The sequence below is a fragment of the Leptonychotes weddellii genome, chromosome 14, assembly GCF_054177405.1.
Source record: "Leptonychotes weddellii isolate Sample4059 chromosome 14, ASM5417740v2, whole genome shotgun sequence".
In the NCBI taxonomy this organism is placed as follows: Eukaryota; Metazoa; Chordata; class Mammalia; order Carnivora; family Phocidae; genus Leptonychotes; species Leptonychotes weddellii.
This window is the reverse complement of record NC_138382.1, coordinates 60,742,157-60,760,803: the sequence shown is the minus strand read 5'-3', so window position 1 is coordinate 60,760,803 and position 18,647 is coordinate 60,742,157. Positions and strand designations below refer to the sequence as shown.

Genomic DNA, 18,647 nt, shown 5'->3' with positions numbered 1-18,647 from the left:
TTCCTGCTTTGTCGAAGATTAGTTGACCATAGAGTTGAGGGTCCATTTCTGGGCTCTCTATTCTGTTCCATTGATCTATGTGTCTGTTTTTGTGCCAGTACCATACTGTCTTGATGATGACAGCTTTGTAATAGAGCTGGAAGTCCGGAATTGTGATGCCGCCAGCTTTGCTTTTCTTTTTCAACATTCCTCTGGCTATGTGGGGTCTTTTCTGGTTTCATACAAATTTTAGGATTATTTGTTCCATTTCTTTGAAAAAAGTGGATGGTATTTTGATAGGGATTGCATTAAATGTGTATATTGCTCTAGGTAACAGACATTTTCACAGTATTTGTTCTTCCAGTCCATGAGCATGGAACGCTTTTCCATTTCTTTGTGACTTGCTCAATTCTTTCATGAGTATTCTATAGTTTTCTGAGTACAGATCCTTTGCCTCTTTGGTAGATTTATTCCTAGGTATGTTATGGTTTTGGGTGCAATTGTAAATGGGATCGACTCCTTAATTTCTCTTTCTTCTGTCTTGTTGTTGGTGTATAGGAATGCAACTGATTTCTGTGTATTGATTTTATATCCTGCCACTTTACTGAATTCCTGTATGAATTCTAGCAGTTTTGGGGTGGAGTCTTTTGGGTTTTCCACATAAAGTATCATATCATCAGCAAAAAGTGAGTTTCACTTCTTCTTTGCCAATTTGGATGCCTTTTATTTCTTTTTGTTGTCTGATTGCTGAGGCTAGGACTTCTAGTACTGTGTTGAACAGCAGTAGTGATAGTGGACATTCCTGCCGTGTTCCTGACCTTAGGGGAAAAGCTCTGTTTTTCCCCATTGAGTATGATATTCGCTGTGGGTTTTTCATAGATGGCTTTTATGATATTGAGGTATGTACCGTCTATCCCTACATTCTGAAGAGTTTTAATCAAGAAAGGATGCTGTACTTTGTCAAATGCTTTTTCTGCGTCTATTGAGAGGATCATATGGTTCTTGTTCTCTCTTTTATTAATGTATTGTATCACATTGACTGATTTGTGGATGTTGAACTAACCTTGCAGCCCAGGGATACATCCCACTTGGTCGTGGTGAATAAACCTTTTATTATACTGTTGGATCCTATTGGCTAGTATTTTGGTGAGAATTTTTGCATCCATGTTCATCAGGGATATTAGTCTGTAATTCTCCTTTCTGATGGGGTCTTTGTCTGGTTTTGGGATCAAGGTAATGCTGGTTTCATAAAATGAGTTTGGAAGTTTTCCTTCCATTTCTGTTTTTTGGAACAGTTCCAGAAGAATAGGTATTAATTCTTCTTTAAATGGTTGGTAGAATTTCCCTGGGAAGCCATCTGGCCCTGGGCTCTTGGGAGATTTTTGATTATTGCTTCAATTTCTTTACTGGTTATGGGTCTGTTCAGGTTTTCTATTTCTTCCTGGTTCAGTTCTGGTAGTTTATACTTCTATAGGAATGCATCTATTTCTTCCAGATTGTCTAATTGGTTACAATCCTTCTTGTTTCTGAATAGACACTTTTGGGGTCCTAGGCCTAATTTGCCTTGTCACTTTCATGAGGTTGTTTCCTGGGTTGGGTAAGGGCACAGAATTCAGATACCTTTTTTTTTTTTTTAAGATTTTATTTGTTTATTTGAGAGAGAGAGCATGGGCATGAGCGGGGCGGGGCCGGGGGGAGGCAGAGAGAGAAGTGGGGCTCGATCCCAGGACCCTGAGATCATGGCCTGAGTTGAAGGCAGCTGCTTAACTGACTGAGCCACCCAGGCGTCCCTGGAGTTCACATTCTTTCTGTGCCTCAAAAAACAGGATTCAGGGACCATACTATTGCTAAATCTTTACTTTTAATTTTGTTAGCTTTGACAGGTTGATAATTTTAGTACTTGATTATATCAGGACTTATTTACATTTTTTTCATAAAGCTTGAACATGATTAATTACCTTTTATTTAAAGTATGGTGTGTATCTAAAGATGGCATAAGAGTGTTACACTGATCCTCCTCAAAGGGTGTAGGAGGCTTTAACTCTTCCTCTGGTATACTTGGCCCGTTTTGGAGGGACTCCATATGATGTTTGGTGCCCTTTTGGCATTCCCATGGTCCCATCATAAATAATTTTATTGAATTTAGGATGCTACATTTTCTTTCTTAGTGAGGGAGAGCGGAAAGTTTAGGCACTATATTGGGGAGACATAGGAAGAAACCGAATGGTTGTTTGAAAAACGAAAGAGACCGGTATCACTTGCCTTTTTAAGCCTTTGGTACAGATTGTCTAGGTCAGTTTGTTATGAAGAATTTAACTTTCTGCCTTCTTCCCCAGAATGATTCTTCCATCGTTTCTGTAGCTAAAATCTGTGGGCAGTGTTTGCTGCCTGAGATCTGAGAGGCACTAGGGCAGAGCCTCCTGTGCTGGCACGAGTGCTGCAGACTGATTTCACAGCCACCACGTAGAATCATCTCATCTGCTACTCTCACAGCCGTCCTGCCTGCCTTTTCCTCCTTCCTTCTTTACTCTTTTCTTCCTTTACTATTGAGCTTTGGGCTAACTTTGAGACTTTATTTGGATTTCACCACTTTTTCCCATTAATGTCCTCTTTCTGTTCTGGGATCCAACCCAGGGCACCACCCTGTGCTTAGTTGTCTCTCCGGTCTCCTCTGGTCTGTGACAGTGTCTTAGTCTTTCCTTGTGTTTCACCATCTTGAAGCCTGGAGCGGTACTGGCCGGATATCCTGTAGAAGCTCTTCCAATTTGGGTTTTTCTGGTTGTTTTACTGATAATGAGATGGGGGGTCTGGGGCTTTTGAAAGAACACCACAGAGGTGCAGTGCCCTTCTTGTCACATCCTATCAGGGATCATGATAGCCCTGTGACATCAGTCATGGTGTTAACTTTCATCACTTGGTAGAGATCGTATTTATCACGTGTCTCCACTGTAGCATCAACCTTTTCCTTTTTCCTTTTTCTGTTCTTTGGAAGCAGGTCACTAAACCTAGTCTACCCTTTCAGAGAGGGTAGAAGCAGAAATGAAGCCATACCTCCTGCAGGGGGAGGTACCTACATACATTATTTGGAATTCTTTTAGAAGAAAGATGTGTTTCTTTTCCCCCCAGTGAATTTAATCATTTAATGATTTCTTTACATCGGCATGGATTCATGTAGATTAATTTTATACTTTGGGTTATAATCCAATTCTGTGTTATTTATTTTGTTCCTCAAATTATTCCAGCCTTGGCCATATTGGAACTCTTTCAGGTGGCTCCTGGAGACCTTTGATGTGTTTCACGCCCCATTTTCTTTCTAGCATGACAAAATGCTTCAGGATCATCTTGCTTTTTCAGTGCTTCAGCCCCAGAATCCGTCATTTTTTCAAGGAGCCTGGTTCTTCTTTTTGGAGAATGGTATTTAACAACCAGGATTTGGGTGCAGGGTGTGCTTGTTGCTACCAGAATGTCTTGCCTCTATGTTCTGTGTGTGTGCGTCTTTGAAAAATTTGGAAAACGTCAAGCATACACAAAAGTACAAATTCTCAGTATCTGTCATGTAGCTTGAACAATTATCGATTAGTGGCCAATCTTGGTTTCATTTATATGGCCTCTCCCCATGCCTCACCCCTCTGCCCGTGATTATTATTTTTTTATGAAGACCCAAATGAGGCTATTACTTTATTTATATTAAAAGAATAAAAATTGTGTATATTTAAGGGGTACATCGTGATGATTTGATATATATGTACATGTGGAATGATTACTGTAGTCAAACTAATTAGTACATCTTCTCACATAGTTATCTTTTTGTGTATGTGTGGTGAGAGCATCTGAAATTTACTCTCTTAGCAAATTTCCAGTACACCCTTGGTTATTTCAAGTAAATCCCAGTAACTATATTATTTCACCTATAGATATTTCAGTCTTGATCTCTAAAAAATACTCTCTTAAATAAAATTTTAAATTGAGGTATAATAGAGTAGAGAGTATGAAAGTGTAGAGCTTGATGAATTTTTATCAAGCTATATGTCTTTGTAACCATCACCCAGAACAAGATACAGGGCATTTCTAGCCCTTCAGAAGTCTCCTCAATCACAAGTGATAATTTTTATAAGAATCTTGAAAAACAAACATAAACCACAATACCGTTATTACACCTAAGAAATTAACAGTAATTCCTTAAAATAAAATATCCAGGCATTTGCAAATGGTAGGTTCCCCTGTCCTTACCCCTCCCCTCCCTTGGAATGTTCTGCCTACCTGTTCTGTACTTTGTCACAGTCTGGGTTTTGCTGAGAGCATCACGGTGGTGCTGTTCAACATGTTCCTCTCATAGAGGCTTTCTTGGTTGAAACTGGTCTTTCACATTCTGCTTAGGTAATCCCACCACAGTAGTGGGCAGTGGTTCTGTCTGTGGAGAAACTTCATCAGTAAGGTGGCTTCACCAAACAGATATTGTCCCTGGTGTCTGATTAAAGTTCTCCTTCCCATTGCTAGCTAGATCTAGAAGATTTCTTCAGAATTTTTGTATTTTTTTCAGTATACAAATCCTTTAGAAGAAAGGAATAACTATATGTAGAAGAGAATTTTGATACTCTTGGCTTTGTTTTCCTCTCTTCTAGGGGTTAAATGACCAGGACAGTTGTAAGACAGTATAAATAACTAGTAAGCCTTTTTTTTTTTTTAAAGATTTTATTTATTTATTTGACAGAGAGAGACACAGCGAGAGAGGGAACCACAAGCAGGGCGAGTGGGAGAGGGAGAAGCAGGCTTCCCGCTGAGCAGGGAGCCCGATGTGGGGCTCAATCCCAGGACCCTGGGATCATGACCTGAGCCAAAGGCAGACGCTTAACGACTGAGCCACCCAGGCGCCCCAGTAGTAAACCTTTTTTAGTGTTGTGTTCTACTATGTCAGAGTCATCTGCATACAGGGCTAGTTGTGGTTAATCATGACTGAGTGAACTGTAGTACAGGAAAAGGATTAAGCTATAAAAATACTTAGTTTTGGTTGTGTTTGATTTGTTAAGTTCTTTTTTTCTTCTTATATTATAGATCAGCTTGAACGGGTCTTTTTACGACTTGGCCATGCTGAAACAGATGAACAATTACAGAATATTATATCTAAATTCCTTCCTCCTGTTTTGCTCAAACTGTCCAGCACCCAAGAAGGAGTACGCAAAAAGGTAAGCATGTTGGGACGGTTGGGGGAGTTAAATGGTGAGTAAATGGGTGTATATTATGAAGTGAGTTTTCTGTTCTCATTATTGAAATCTAGGTTCATGGTCTCATTATGGCCTTTCAAAATGGAGAGTGAGTCTGGGACCAGCTTACGTGACTTAAACGTAGCTTTTGTATGCTTAGCACAGCTGCATTTAGTGCCAGCCGTACACTTGGCCCCAGTGCCCGATGATAGAATTGAGATCGTTATTCCACATATGTGGAGGCTTGATCTAAAAGCCATGCCCTTGATTCCGATATGAAAGTCAGGTGGTAATGGGGCAAAAATATTCTTTAGCTTTGGCTGACTATGAATACAACTTTCATGAAAATTAAGCAAAATAATTTTTTTAAAAAGCAAGATACCGTACAGCTCCTGTTTTAGGATTCTGAAGTACTGTCACCAAAAGTTGGGTAACTATCACATCAAGATTTTTTTTTAAGGTTTTATTTATTATTTATTTTATTTTTGTTTATTTTTAATTTTTCAAGTTTTTATTTCAATTCCAGTTAGTTAACATACAGTGTAATATTACTTTAAGGTGTAGAGGTTTTTTTAATTATTATGTTCAGTTAGCCAACATATGGTACATCATTAGTTTTTGATGTAGTGTTCAACGATTCATTATTTATTTGAGACAGAGAGCGAGAGAGAGAAAGCACGAGCTGGTGGGGGGAGGGGCAGAGGGAGAGGGACAAGCAGACTCCCTGATGAGCATGGAGGGCTCGATCCCAGGACCCCAGGATCATGACCTGAGCCCAAGGCACAAATGCTTAACTGATTGAGCCACCCAGGTGCCCCAAGATTTTCTTTTTTTTTCTTTTAAGATTTTATTTTTAAGTAATCTCTACATCCAGTGTGGGGCTCGAACTCACAACCCTGATAAGAGTTGCATTCTCTACTGACTGAGCCAGCCAGGTGCCCCTCAAGATTTTCTTTTTTAACCTAAATGTTCTGCAGGGAACATTTGCCCCCTTCATTTTTAAAATAGTTCATTACTCTTCTGGTGTATTTATACTAGACCTTCAGGTCTTAGAGCTGTCATCAAGTTTCATCCCTTGGGCCACTGTGATTGATTGGAAATGACTCCTTGGAGGTCTGCCCTGAGAGGGATTCTGAGGCCCAATTTGGGTTTATTGGACAAAGAGTCTCTTTAAGAACATCTGTTATGTTTGCAGGAAGAGACAGGACTTTCTCATCAGGTATTTGACATGCCTGTTGTTAACACTGCTTTGCTGAACACATATGTATTTGATCCTGTCACTGTCCTATTTAAAACTCCTCTGTGGCTTTCTGTTACCCTCAGGAGAGCAAGTTATACTAAAAGGCCCCTCATGAGTTCGTTTCTGCTAGGTAACTAGCAGAATTCACGCTAGTGAATGAAAGAAACATCTAGTTGGGGAGACTGGTATTAAACAGTCAGACAGATAGTATCCAGTTATAAATTGTAATAAGTGCCAAGATAGAAAAGGATCTTTGAAAGAATATATTTGAGGACTTGATTTAAACTGAATGTGGGGCATAAGGAAGGCCTCTGTGGTGTGTAGGAAGTAGCCAGACAGAGAGATGGGAAGACCATGTAAGATACAGCAGGCCCTGTGTGGATGTTCTGAGCTAGAACAGTGTGGGACGACTTCAGGGACCTGAGGGCCACCCAGTGCACCCAGTGATAGGAGTGATAGGTGGTCAGGCTTTGGGGAGAGGAAACAGGGACGCCAGTGGGCAGCAATTTGAAAGCTCATGTACACATAATTTCAATGTGTGAAATTTTGTGATTGATGAAAACTTGTATTGATTTTCAGTTGTGTAATTTTTGGGTTCCTAACTATCAGTGTCATGATGCACATTAGACTTAAGCAGGATACCCTGCAAGGGTAGGTGGTAATTTGTGGATAAATTGAGTGAAAGAGAAATAAAAGTTTTAGATTTCTAGTGACATATCATTAGAGTATATTTGCTATTTTAAGGAAAACAAGGTTTGTTATGTAGAATTTTACTTCATAGCCAACTTTAAATGTAGGCTGTCATTAGAATATCTAAAATTAAAGACTGCCCATACCACATACTGACAAGGTTGGACTGGAACTCTCACAGACTGCTGGTAGGTGTGTAAATTAGTATAACCATTTTGGAAAACTGTTTGGAAATACTCGAAAGCTTATCCTATGCGTACTCCATGACGCATATCCAGTCCTGAGTTCATATATAACAGAATTATGTATATATGTGCACTAAAAGCATATCTAAGAATGTTCATAGCAGCATTATTGGTAATAGCCCAAACTGGAAATAATCTCATGTCTGTCAGTAGGAGAGTGGATAAATGACGGGATCTCCTTACTAGAGCAGTGAAAGTGAACTGCTGCTATGAACAGCAGCATGGGTGAGTCCCAGATACGATGGCAAATAAGGTGAACTCGTGTCTGAATGTTTTATGTGTTCCATTTACAGAAATTTAAAAATGGTGTTCGAGGAATGCCTGGGTGGCTCAGTCGTTAAGCGCCTGCCTTCGGCTCAGCTCATGATCCCAGGGTCCTGGGATCGAGTCCTGCATGGTGTGTGTGTGGGGGGGGTCCTTGCTCAGCGGGGAGTCCACTCCTCCCTCCCCTCGGTCCCTCCGTCTCCCTCTGCCCCTTCCCCAGCTTGTGCTCTCTCTCGCTCACACTCTCTCTCCAATAAATAAATAAAATCTTTAAAAAAATGGTGTTCGAAGTCAGGATAGTGGTAACTTTTGGGGAAGAGGGGTTAGTGAGTGGAGGGGCATGGGGTAGACAGGGCTTTTGTGGTTCCAGGTGTGCTTACTCTATGAAAATTTATTGGGCCATGCACTCTCAATTGTACACTTTAGTTATGTTTTATACTTCAATTAAAAAGCTTATTAATGAATAAATGAATTATAAATACATGAGTAGTAAGAACTGATACAGACAAGATACTGTATACCTGAGGCTGGTGATTCTGTAGGTTTACTGATTATTGTCCATGGGGAAGGTTGGTTTGGTTGATTTTTTTTGTAATGTTTATTTATTTATTTACTTATTTTTTTTAAGATTTTTATTTATGTATTTGACAGAGAGAGAAATAGCAAGAGAGGGAACACAAGCAGGGGGGTGGGAGAGGGAGAAGCAGACTTCCCGCTGAGCAGGGAGCCCGATGCGGGGCTTGATCCCAGTACCCTGGGATCATGACCTGAGCCGAAGGCAGACGCTTAACGACTGAGCCACCCAGGTGCCCCTGTTGTTTATTTAAAGTAAGAAAAAATTATCATAAAAAGAAAGTGTGTGATTGTGCGCATGATTGTCACTAATAATGATTTCCCATAGAGCTCTGCCAGGACTCAGTCTAGATTAGATTGTCAGATGAGGGCTGTTTCTTGAGCCTGGTTCCTCCTGATTCTTTTCTCCGTCAGTCAGCTGTATCTTAGGTCTGGACAGCTAGGAAGTTGAGATGAGTATGTGTGGTAATGCAAGTTTCTAGGTCTCTGTAAGGTATATTAGTGGTTCCAAGGATGTCTCATGGTGACAGACACTTCAGATGAATTGAGCTCGACTGTCAGTGTTGGAATCAGATTTTTACTATGCCACCTGGTGGCTCAGTGTCCTAGGACAAGTTACTTCAGTCCCCTGAGCCTCTGCTTCCTCACCTGTGAAATGGGAATGACAATACTGTCTCTCTGGTTGTGAGAATCAGATAGGAAATGCAGAGTGCTATGCAGAGGTGTGTTCTGTACAGAAACTGTTTGATAAATGCCAGCTATTTCATTATTCATTAAACAGACATAGATTATACTTTTTTTTTTTAAAGATTTTATTTATTTATTTGCGAGAGAGACAATGAGAGACAGAGACCATGAGAGGGAGGAGGGTCAGAGGGAGAAGCAGACTCCCTGCCGAGCAGGGAGCCTGATGCGGGACTCGATCCCGGGACTCCAGGACCATGACCTGAGCCGAAGGCAGTCGCTTAACCAACTGAGCCACCCAGGTGCTCCTGTTTTTTTTTTTTTAAGATTTTTATTTATTTGACAGAGAGAGAGATAGCAAGAGAGGGAACACAAGCAGGGGGATTGGGAGAGGGAGAAGCAGGCTTTGTTGTTGTTATTAAAATTCACATTTCATTATTGCTCTAGATTCACTTGAACTTTTGTTGTTGCCAGGGATAGTCCTACAATTCTATTTATTTTTTAAAAGATTTACTTAATTTTAAAATTTATTTATTTGAGAAAGAGCAAGAGAGAGCGAGCACGAGCAGGGTGAGGGACAGAGGGAGAAGCAGACTCCCCACTGAGCAGGGAGCCTGACATGGGGCTCCATTCCAGGACTCTGGGATCGTGACCCCTGAAGGCAGACGCTTAACCGACTGAGCCACCCAGGTGCCCCTATTTATTTATTTTAGAGAGAGAGAGTGAGTGTGCCCAAGCAAGCACGCAAGTGGGGGGAGGGGCAAAAGGAAAGGGGCAAGTAGACACCCTGTGGAGCACAGAGCCCCACACAGGGCTCGATCCCACCACCCTGAGATCATGACCTGAGCCAAAATCAAGAGTTGGACGCTTAACTGACTGAACCACCCAGGTGCCCCTCTATAACTCTCTTTAATACTTGCTTTGAAGCTAGAGCACACATTTTAGAAATGATGGAGAACAGTATAGGCCTGGCCCTCCAGAACAGATACCTTAAATCCTTGAGTCTTTCTCAGGTGAGGCTTTCTAAAAATGTTATTTTTCTTTTCTTTTTTTTTTTTTTAAGATTTTATTTATTTGAGAGCGATTTATTTATTTATAGAGCGAGAGAGAGGCACAAGCAGGGAGGAGGGCCAGAGGGAGAGGGAGAAGCAGGCTCCCTGCCGAGCAGGGAGCCCGACATGGGGCTTGATCCCAGGACCTGGAGATCATGACCTGAGCCGAAGGCAGGCGCTTAACCGACTGAGCCATCCAGGCGCCCCTAAAAATGTCATTTTTCAATGCTCAGTTTCTCACTTCTCTCGTAGCAAGATAATCTCACTCTTAGAGTAAGATTGGGGCCATTTGACGTAAGCTTCTGGATTTTGCTTTCCACCCATGGGAATTATTGACTTGCAGATCTCCTCTTTTCCCACTTGAAGGAGAGGAAGCTTGTTATTACTTATATTGCTTTAGTAGAATCAGATGATCTTCAGAATAAAGCAAAAATTCTCCATCATTTTACCTGAGTCCTTTTATAATCTGGGCTCTTCTTTTATCTCTCATCACTCTGTGTGTCAGTCACATGCAGTATGTTATATTCTTTTAGTCCTCATTCCTTCTTATAACTGATTCTCTGCTTGGAAATTCATCTGGTTGTCAGGATTCAGTGTTCTGTCACTTCCTCCCTAAGTCCTCCTTGATCTGGCAGAGTCTTTTCTGGAAACCCACAGTATGTCGTCTGTTTCTCATATTGTCACATTCACGGTGTGTCTTTGTCCGTTTGGGCTGCTGTAACAGAAGGCCACAGACCGGGTGACTTGAACAGCACTTTATTTCTCAGCATTCCGGAGGCTGGGAGTCTGAGGTCAGGGTGCCAGCATGTCGGGTTCCTCATGGAGGGACCTTCCTGGTTGACAGGGCAGCCTCTCTGCTGCATCCTCATGAGGGGAAGAGACAGGACTCTAATCCCTTCATCCCCTTATTAGGACACCAGTCTCATCGTGGGGGCTCCACCCCCATGACATTAGCCAAAACTAAGTATCTCCTAAAACCATCAAACTGGGGATTAGGGCTTCAACAGATGCGTCTTGGGGAAACACAAACATTCCACTCGTGGCATGGTGTGTTGCAGTCATTTTATTCACAGGGGTCCTGGGGGGCTGTGCCTCAGTGTAGGCTCACACAGGATCCCAGCTTTGGGGGACACAGCATTTTGGAACAAGACCCTGATACTGTAAATTCCCTTTCAGGGATGTCACATTTATGTCCTTGAAAAAAACAAAGTAGCTGCTATTCATCAAATTAAATAGTGGTTGAGAAATGAATTTGTTTTAAAGGAATCAATAATTTCAGTTCATATCTTTCTGTATCTTAGGTAATGGAACTGCTGGTCCATCTGAATAAGCGTATAAAAAGCCGCCCCAAAATACAGCTCCCGGTAGAGACACTGTTGGTTCAATACCAGGACCCTGCTGCAGTTTCCTTTGTCACAGTGAGTGTTTTCTTGGCATATTTCTGACTTACAGTGAATTTTCTCTCCTAACATTTATTAGATGTCATCAGTATATGGGCAGGTTTAGAATTTCACCTCAGACTAATTCTAAATGAAACAGGAGGTGTTTTTCTTCAGATGACACACGTTTTTTCCACTGAAGTGGTAGGTGCGGGATAAGGCATGGTCGTTTACATCGGGCACAGGAAGGCTGGTGAAATGACTCCTCAGGTTTGCTGATATAAAGGAAGGATTTGATTCGTAGTAAAAGGTTGTACGAGGCCAGTCTGAACAGAGAGAAGGCAGAGTTATGCAGCATGGGCATGAATAAACAATAAGAGAAGGAGGAAAGAAAGGGCAACTGTCAAGGATAGGAAGCTGAATTTTAAAAAATTCTGTCTCTGATACATTCAGAAAGGTATGCTCTTTAAAAGTGAAGTAACTGAGCCTGGTAAGAAATGTTCCTCTTAAGTTGTCATCTTCATGAAATGGAGCTGTATAAAAATGTTGATGTCCTGTGATGTCACATGTTTTTTTTGTGGCCCTGTTGCTCCTAGCATTGAGGTTCAATCTGTTGAGTATTATCTAACATCTGGGTTCCAAACCTTTGGAGCCACCTACTGGTGCAGAGATCTTTTCTGTGCCTGCTCTGGACGTACAGCTTCATTACAGAAGCTCCTACTGCAAGCAGAGAGAAACACTGTGTGCCAAAAAAACTGCCAAATAGAATGTCTCCCAAAGAATAACCTTATGAGGCCTATTCTGAAGTGAAGAATCCTTTTAGAAAAGCCAATTTTTGTCTTATGCATAGATCCAGATATGCATTTATGAATTTGTTTAGAATGAAGCATTCATATGGATTCTAGTGATAGAAAAATACCCACAGCACTCAGTTTCCCTTGGTTCATCATCCATTGGTCAGTTACCGGAACGAGGAACCAGAGTACTGCCATAAGGCGGCTGTAGGAACTGACTGGTTGGGAAATGGCAGCCTAGGATTTCACAGGTGGTCTCCTCTTTGCGTGAAAGGATTAGTGTAACAAGCTGGGAGCTCTGATGCTAATGTGTAGTATGTAGGTTCAGATGGGCCAAATAATGACTTTTTCTTTTCAGCGAAAATTGCATATTTGCGTGCTTTTATCCCCCCCAACTTTATTGAGGCATAATTGACAAAATTGTATATATTTAAAGTGAAAAAACATGAAGTTTGATATATGTATGCATGAGTGCTTTAGATTAGGTCATGCTCTCTCACATTAAGTACATCTTAAAGCAAACATTTTGAATAAGTAGGGCTGGAATTCTTCCTGAGATGTCATAGTTGAAGCTGTAATAAATAAACATGTGATAAATTTATGGAGAGAGAATGTGATTTCTTTGTTATAACGTATCTCCCTAAGTTATCAACCATGTGTTTTCATTGAAATCCTAGAATATTTCCTTCACGCTCACTTGCTTTTCTCTCGTGTTAGAATTTTACTATAATTTATGTTAAGATGGGCTATCCTCGCCTGCCAGTGGAAAAACAATGTGAACTGGCCCCTACGCTTCTTACTGCCATGGAAGGGAAGCCTCAGCCACAGCAGGATAGGTATGGTGTCCTCAATTACCTTCTCTCCCACCTGCATGAGTCAACAGCTACCTCTCAAACACAGAGTCACACATTTGGTTTTACTTGGGCTAATGTGAAGGCTTAAGCTCTTTCAGCTGACAGATGATTGAATTTTCTGTGTCACCTCAATGTTACTGTTTTGGTAATTATCAAATTTCTTGATGCGAGCGTGTTAAAATGTGTGCAGAACTAACAACATGTTTCTCAATCTAGATGCATTTATTTTGTCAATTATTTTGAAGAGGCTAATTTCATGTGATTGCACAAATTAGTCATAAAGTGCTTTTCATCAAAACATTTCTGTCTTGGAGCATATGAAGTTTTAGAGCAGTTTTAAGGAACAGATCACTTGTTTATATTAATATGGGCATTGGAGGGGTGAAAAGGTTTGGATAACACCCTTAGTTTCAGATTTGGCTCAAAGTTCTGTAGTGTAGCCTGGTCATGGTGAGCATCATCAGGAAGAGTGCAGAAGCTGTGGAGGGAAGGTGGAGGTAAATGATGGTTTTACTTTGCTTTTTTAGAGCACATGTATTTTTTTTTTTTTTTAAGATTTTATTTATTTATTTGAGAGAGAGAATGAGATAGAGAGAGCATGAGAGTGGGGAGGGTCAGGGGGAGAAGCAGACTCCCTGCCGAGCAGGGAGCCCGATGCGGGACTCGATCCCAGGACTCCAGGATCATGACCTGAGCCGAAGGCAGTCGCCTAACCAACTGAGCCACCCAGGCGCCCTGAGCACATGTATTTTTAAAAGAGACTATCGTACGGATCTTTACAAATAAAATTAATAAACAGTACAAGCACTCTTTGAGGTTTTCATGTGTAATGAAAGAAGGAATTACTGAAGCTGTGTTATATAAGTTCACACATTGGAAATTTTCATACCCAAAATATTAACAGGATCAGTTTTTAATTTCTTTAGATTTAGAATATTTTAATTAACTGGAAAAGAAAAAAAATTATTGAAGGAACATGTTATAAGTTGAACTATACCTAAAGTTTAATAGAAAAATCTCTTTTGGTAACTTTAGATACTGGCACTGAGGGCATATTATGTACATCTTTTTCCTAGTGTTTTTGGTAATGAGTCGGAGTGGCTAAACGGCAGTCATCACCCAGCACGCTGGGGTTTCAATAACAAAGAAAGCGAGGCCAGTTCCTAGATTAGGACTTTGTAAATCGGTGGTTCTGAAAGTGCAGGGCCATTGCTGCACTTGCCACTTCTTGTTAATGTGATTTTTGTTTTGTCTGTTATTTGCATGTATGAAAACCTTATTTTTAAAGTAGTTGCAATAAATGTAATTGTTTTTTCAGCTTAATGCATCTTTTAATACCAACCCTTTTTCACATGAAATACCCTGTTGAATCATCAAAATCAGCTTCTCCGTTTAATCTTGCTGAGAAACCAAAGACCGTGCAGCTGCTTTTGGACTTCATGCTAGATGTCCTTCTGATGCCTTATGGGTAGGTTCAAAATAAAACCCAGCGACCTTGTCGGTGACTGCTTTCACTGTGTGGGGTTAAATACTATTTTAAATGATTCAGCTTTCACTTGAAAATGGATGTGTCTCAGATTTTCATTTCTGCTGCAGGCCCGACCTCTTCTAAACCCCAGCCCCACTGCTTGTTGACCTTACAGATGTGGAGCTCCTGTCACGGTTTCAGACTCAGCCTGTCCCAGCTGAAATCAGTTTTTCCCCATAAAATAGTTCTTTTCTTTAACTGCTGTCGGTGCTGTGATGGTTCTCTTAGCCATGTCTGTGTACAGCTATAAATTGCCTGCAGCTTTCCTTTTCCTTGTTGCTAATGCCAGTCCCATAGTAGCCCCTCTCTGCTCCCTGTCTCGTCCTGGAACCACGCTGTCTGCTGCGGGCTGGTCTCATCTCTGCTCAGCTCTCGTCATGACTTTCTCTCCAGCTGTTCTTCTCCAAAACTTTCTACACTGCCAGAGGGATCCCTGATTTTTATTGTTTTATTTTTTATTTTTTGTAAAGATTATTTATTTGAGAGAGAGGGCACGTGCGCCCACTCGTGCTTGAGTGGGGGAGGGGCAGAGCATGGGCAGAGGGACAGAATCCTCTCCGGGGTGGGGATGGGGGGGCTCGATCTCATGACCCTGAGATCATGTCCAGAGCCAAAATCAAGAGTCGGCTGCTTAACTGACTGAGCCACCGAGGCGCTCCAGGGATCCCTGATTTTTAAAATGTAGATCTTACCAGATCCCCCTTAAAATCCTTGGGGCATTATTTTCCAGTCGTTACATACACTTAGGCAGTTCATGCACTCTTACATCCTTGCCTTTCGTGTTTTAAGAGAATACAGTTCTCTCTGCTTAGAATGCCTGCCCAACAGAAGAGAAGGGGAGAAAGAAAGAAAACAACAGCCAAAACAACTGCTTTGAAAAAGTATCTCAGACTAGCTTTAAGAGGTCAGCTGTGTGTGTCTCTGACACAAATTTCTTGCCTTGGGCAGAGGACACTATTTTCCGGATCCTTATTACACTAACCATCCATCTGTATTGCCACTTCGTGTTTTCATTGTACTGCTGACGTGTCCAGCTTCCCTAATAGATTGGGGCCTCCTTGAAGTCAAGGGCTGTTTTAGCTAGCTCTGGTCCCTTGCTCAGTGGCCCAGGTTGTGATCTGCTTCTAGGCTACTTACTTTCTAGGTTGTCCTCCTGCCAGAGATATTTATCTAAAATGCTGCTTTCATTATGTTTCTTCCCTGACCAAAGGGGTAATGTGTACTATAATCTTAGCCTGTGGAGCCTCCTGTCCTCTGTCCCCCGATCCAGACACAAGAGGGTTCATGCTGTACAATTTTTTCCCTTTCCTGTTTGCCCCCCCTCCGGCCCCTCTAGTTTGGTGGCTTTATTTTCCAGACCTTGAAACGCTTCCACTACCTCTACCTGTTCACTTCTAGTACATGTCCTGTCATTGCTTATTTCTCAGTGGTTTCTTTGTCATGTGATAACATGTCAAATGCTCTCATATGTGCTGTTATTATCTCAACCTGCTCCAGATCTTACACTTCCTGGTATTCTTCTGTCTTGTGCTCAAGATGGTGTTTTGCATAATGTTAGCTGTTCAGTAATTACTGATTCATTTACTTACTGCCACTAGTCTTGCTTTAACTTAGAAATAAATGAAAACCTCCTTTTTATAGTTGTTGAATCAGGAGGCAGCCAGAATTGGCAGGTGATGATGGCTTTGGTAAATAAACTTTGAAATCCAAATTTAACTTAGGCACATAACGTCCTCAATCCAGTTTTTCTTACCAAATCCAAATTTAACTTAGGCACATAATGTACTCAATCCAGTTTTTCTTACCAGTGGGAATTTGCCTTATTTTTATAAAAGTATTAAAGTGATTTCTTAATAGGTTTTTTTTAATAGATGGATTTAAGATTAAATGGATATAGCATATAAGTAATGTGGAATAATTTACTGTACTATCAGGATCTAAGTGTTATTTTTAATTTTTATTATAATGGGTATTTCATTTTAATATCCAGTCTGATGATTCATCAGCATAGAATTTTAGAGTTTGAAGGGACTTGAATTAAATTTTTTTTTCAAAATTTTCATTTTGTAGATGAGAAATACCAGTTTACTGGATCAAAACGAATTTATCAGAAATCTTATTTTTAATCTGTAGAAGCTAAAAATGAAAATAGGGTGGTAAATTAATAAATAAGTAGCTACAGAGGGCTTTGAACATATAGTGGGAAAAGCTAATTGTTACGACTTTTCCTCTGGGTTTTTTTTCCTTTTTGGGGTGTTATGTGCTTGTGTGGTAAGTGGTTTGGAGGTTTCAGTGGGTTTTCTAATGGGATATAGGAATTAAAGGTGAATTGCCAGTTAGCAGAAATGGGAATGACTGTAAAAATGTTCTGTGCTTTGGATATAGAATAATGTTTCTTTTTTTTTAACCCTTCTTACAAACAACTGTTCTTTCTCTGTATTTGTCAACCTGAAACTCAAAATGTAGTAGGTCCATAGTGGCTCTTAGAGAGTTATTTATAGATCGAGAGCAAAATATTTATATTCATTGTTGGTAACTGTAATAGTTTATTTGTAACTAAGCTGAACAGATGGACTTACGGTTAATCTGCTAAAGATGTAAATACCCTTTTTTAGATACCTTCAGAATTTTTCTTTATGATGAAATTTTACTTTCAAGTATTCTAGAAAAAATCTCTCGGAGAAAAGTATAAAATTGAATGTATTAAATGTGCACATATATGTTTATGTATGTGTTTTAATAGGGAGGTTACATTTCTCTTTCCTTTTCAGATATGTGTTAAATGAATCCCAGAGTCGCCAAAATTCATCTTCAGGACAGGGTTCTTCTTCAAATAGTGGGGGAGGTTCTGGAATACCCCAGCCTCCCCCAGGAATGAGTTTTTATGCAGCTAAGCGAGTTATTGGTGATAACCCGTGGACACCTGAACAGTTGGAACAGGTATCACTGCTTGTTCATAATGGAGCCTGCCCCAGTGCGCTGGCCCCGGGGGGCCCCCCCGGGAGCAGGTCTGCCGTAGTTCTCATGTGCTCAGTCTCTCTAGTGAAACAGCTTTGCAACCCCTGCCTGACCTCGAGTGCTGTCTTCATCGTGGCAGTTATGTGTTAAAGCCCCAGGGGAAGGGAAGGGGCGGGCAGTGCTCTTCAGTGCTCTTCCTTGCGTCCACAGCTCAAGGGTGAAATCCAGCCCCCTCAGAAATGGACTATGTTTAACTTCGCTCATTTTAGCTTTTAACTGTAGGTTTAATAATCATCTAGCTGTTTTGGTGCAGTTAAGATACAGTTTATCTTGGGTTATTCAGCTTTTTAGGGCTGTACATTTTGTGTAAAGTGAGGAACTCCTATACTCATATGTGACAATATGGGGGAAAAGCATGACTCCCTTTGATATTTCTTGCTGGGAATTTCAAAATTGGCATTAAGCATTTTATTCTGGATTTAAACAGGACACAGCTGTTCTCTGAGCAGCTTTTAAAAAAGACTGGTGCTCTGCATAGAAGTTGCCTCACTGTGTCTGTGTCATCAGGCACCTCAGGGAAGAACAGATGAGATCAGTATGTAATTATTTTGGAATTCAAGCAACATGGGTTAGTCTTCCAGTCCTTCCTTTCTCTCTCCATGGCAGTCTAAATGATTTGATATTTTTTCTTTTTGAAAAAAAGCAGTGTTTTTTTGGATCAAAAAGCAGTGTTCCCCAGGAGAGGGAAAAAGGCAAGTGGGGGATTGCTTCCACTCGCAAATTCATAGAATGACTTGTTCAGCGAGGGTTACATTTGATTAGATTTACTTCATGTTTCAAAGGTCTTTTTTTCCCCTTCTCAAACCATGATGTAAGTAAGAAAGAAAGGTAAATAGTAGTAGCAGCTCCTCTTTTTTGGGTGGGAGCGATGTGACGGGTACTCTCCTGAGCACTTTGAATACCTTGTGTCATTTAATCCTTACGTCAACCCGAGGAGGTAGAGAAATCATTTCATTTTGTAAAAGGAATTGAGGTTTTGAGATGTACCTTGGTCTTACTCCTATTACTAGGCTTTGAATCTAGGCCCCTCTGAGGGCTCAGGCTCCAAGTGCTGGAGAATAATCGTTAACATTAAATTGTAATCTTGTGTTGATAATTATTTGCTAATTTTTAAGGTCCTCTCCATGTTTTTTGTCAATTTTATAA

At 40.7% G+C, this 18,647-nt stretch overlaps 1 protein-coding gene across 4 annotated transcripts in view; it reads left to right on the top strand.

Moving 5' to 3' along the window:
• ECPAS (Ecm29 proteasome adaptor and scaffold) overlaps positions 1–18,647 on the top strand; it is a 96,506-nt gene that overhangs the window by 23,314 nt on the left and 54,545 nt on the right. For all 4 annotated transcript variants that reach the window (XM_081803364.1, XM_081803365.1, XM_081803363.1 and 1 more), the window contains 5 exons: positions 5,032–5,162; positions 11,230–11,346; positions 12,819–12,937; positions 14,274–14,423; positions 17,255–17,423. In XM_081803364.1, the coding sequence (XP_081659490.1) occupies positions 5,032–5,162; positions 11,230–11,346; positions 12,819–12,937; positions 14,274–14,423; positions 17,255–17,423 (686 nt within the window). The remainder of the gene's footprint in view (positions 1–5,031; positions 5,163–11,229; positions 11,347–12,818; positions 12,938–14,273; positions 14,424–17,254; positions 17,424–18,647) is intronic.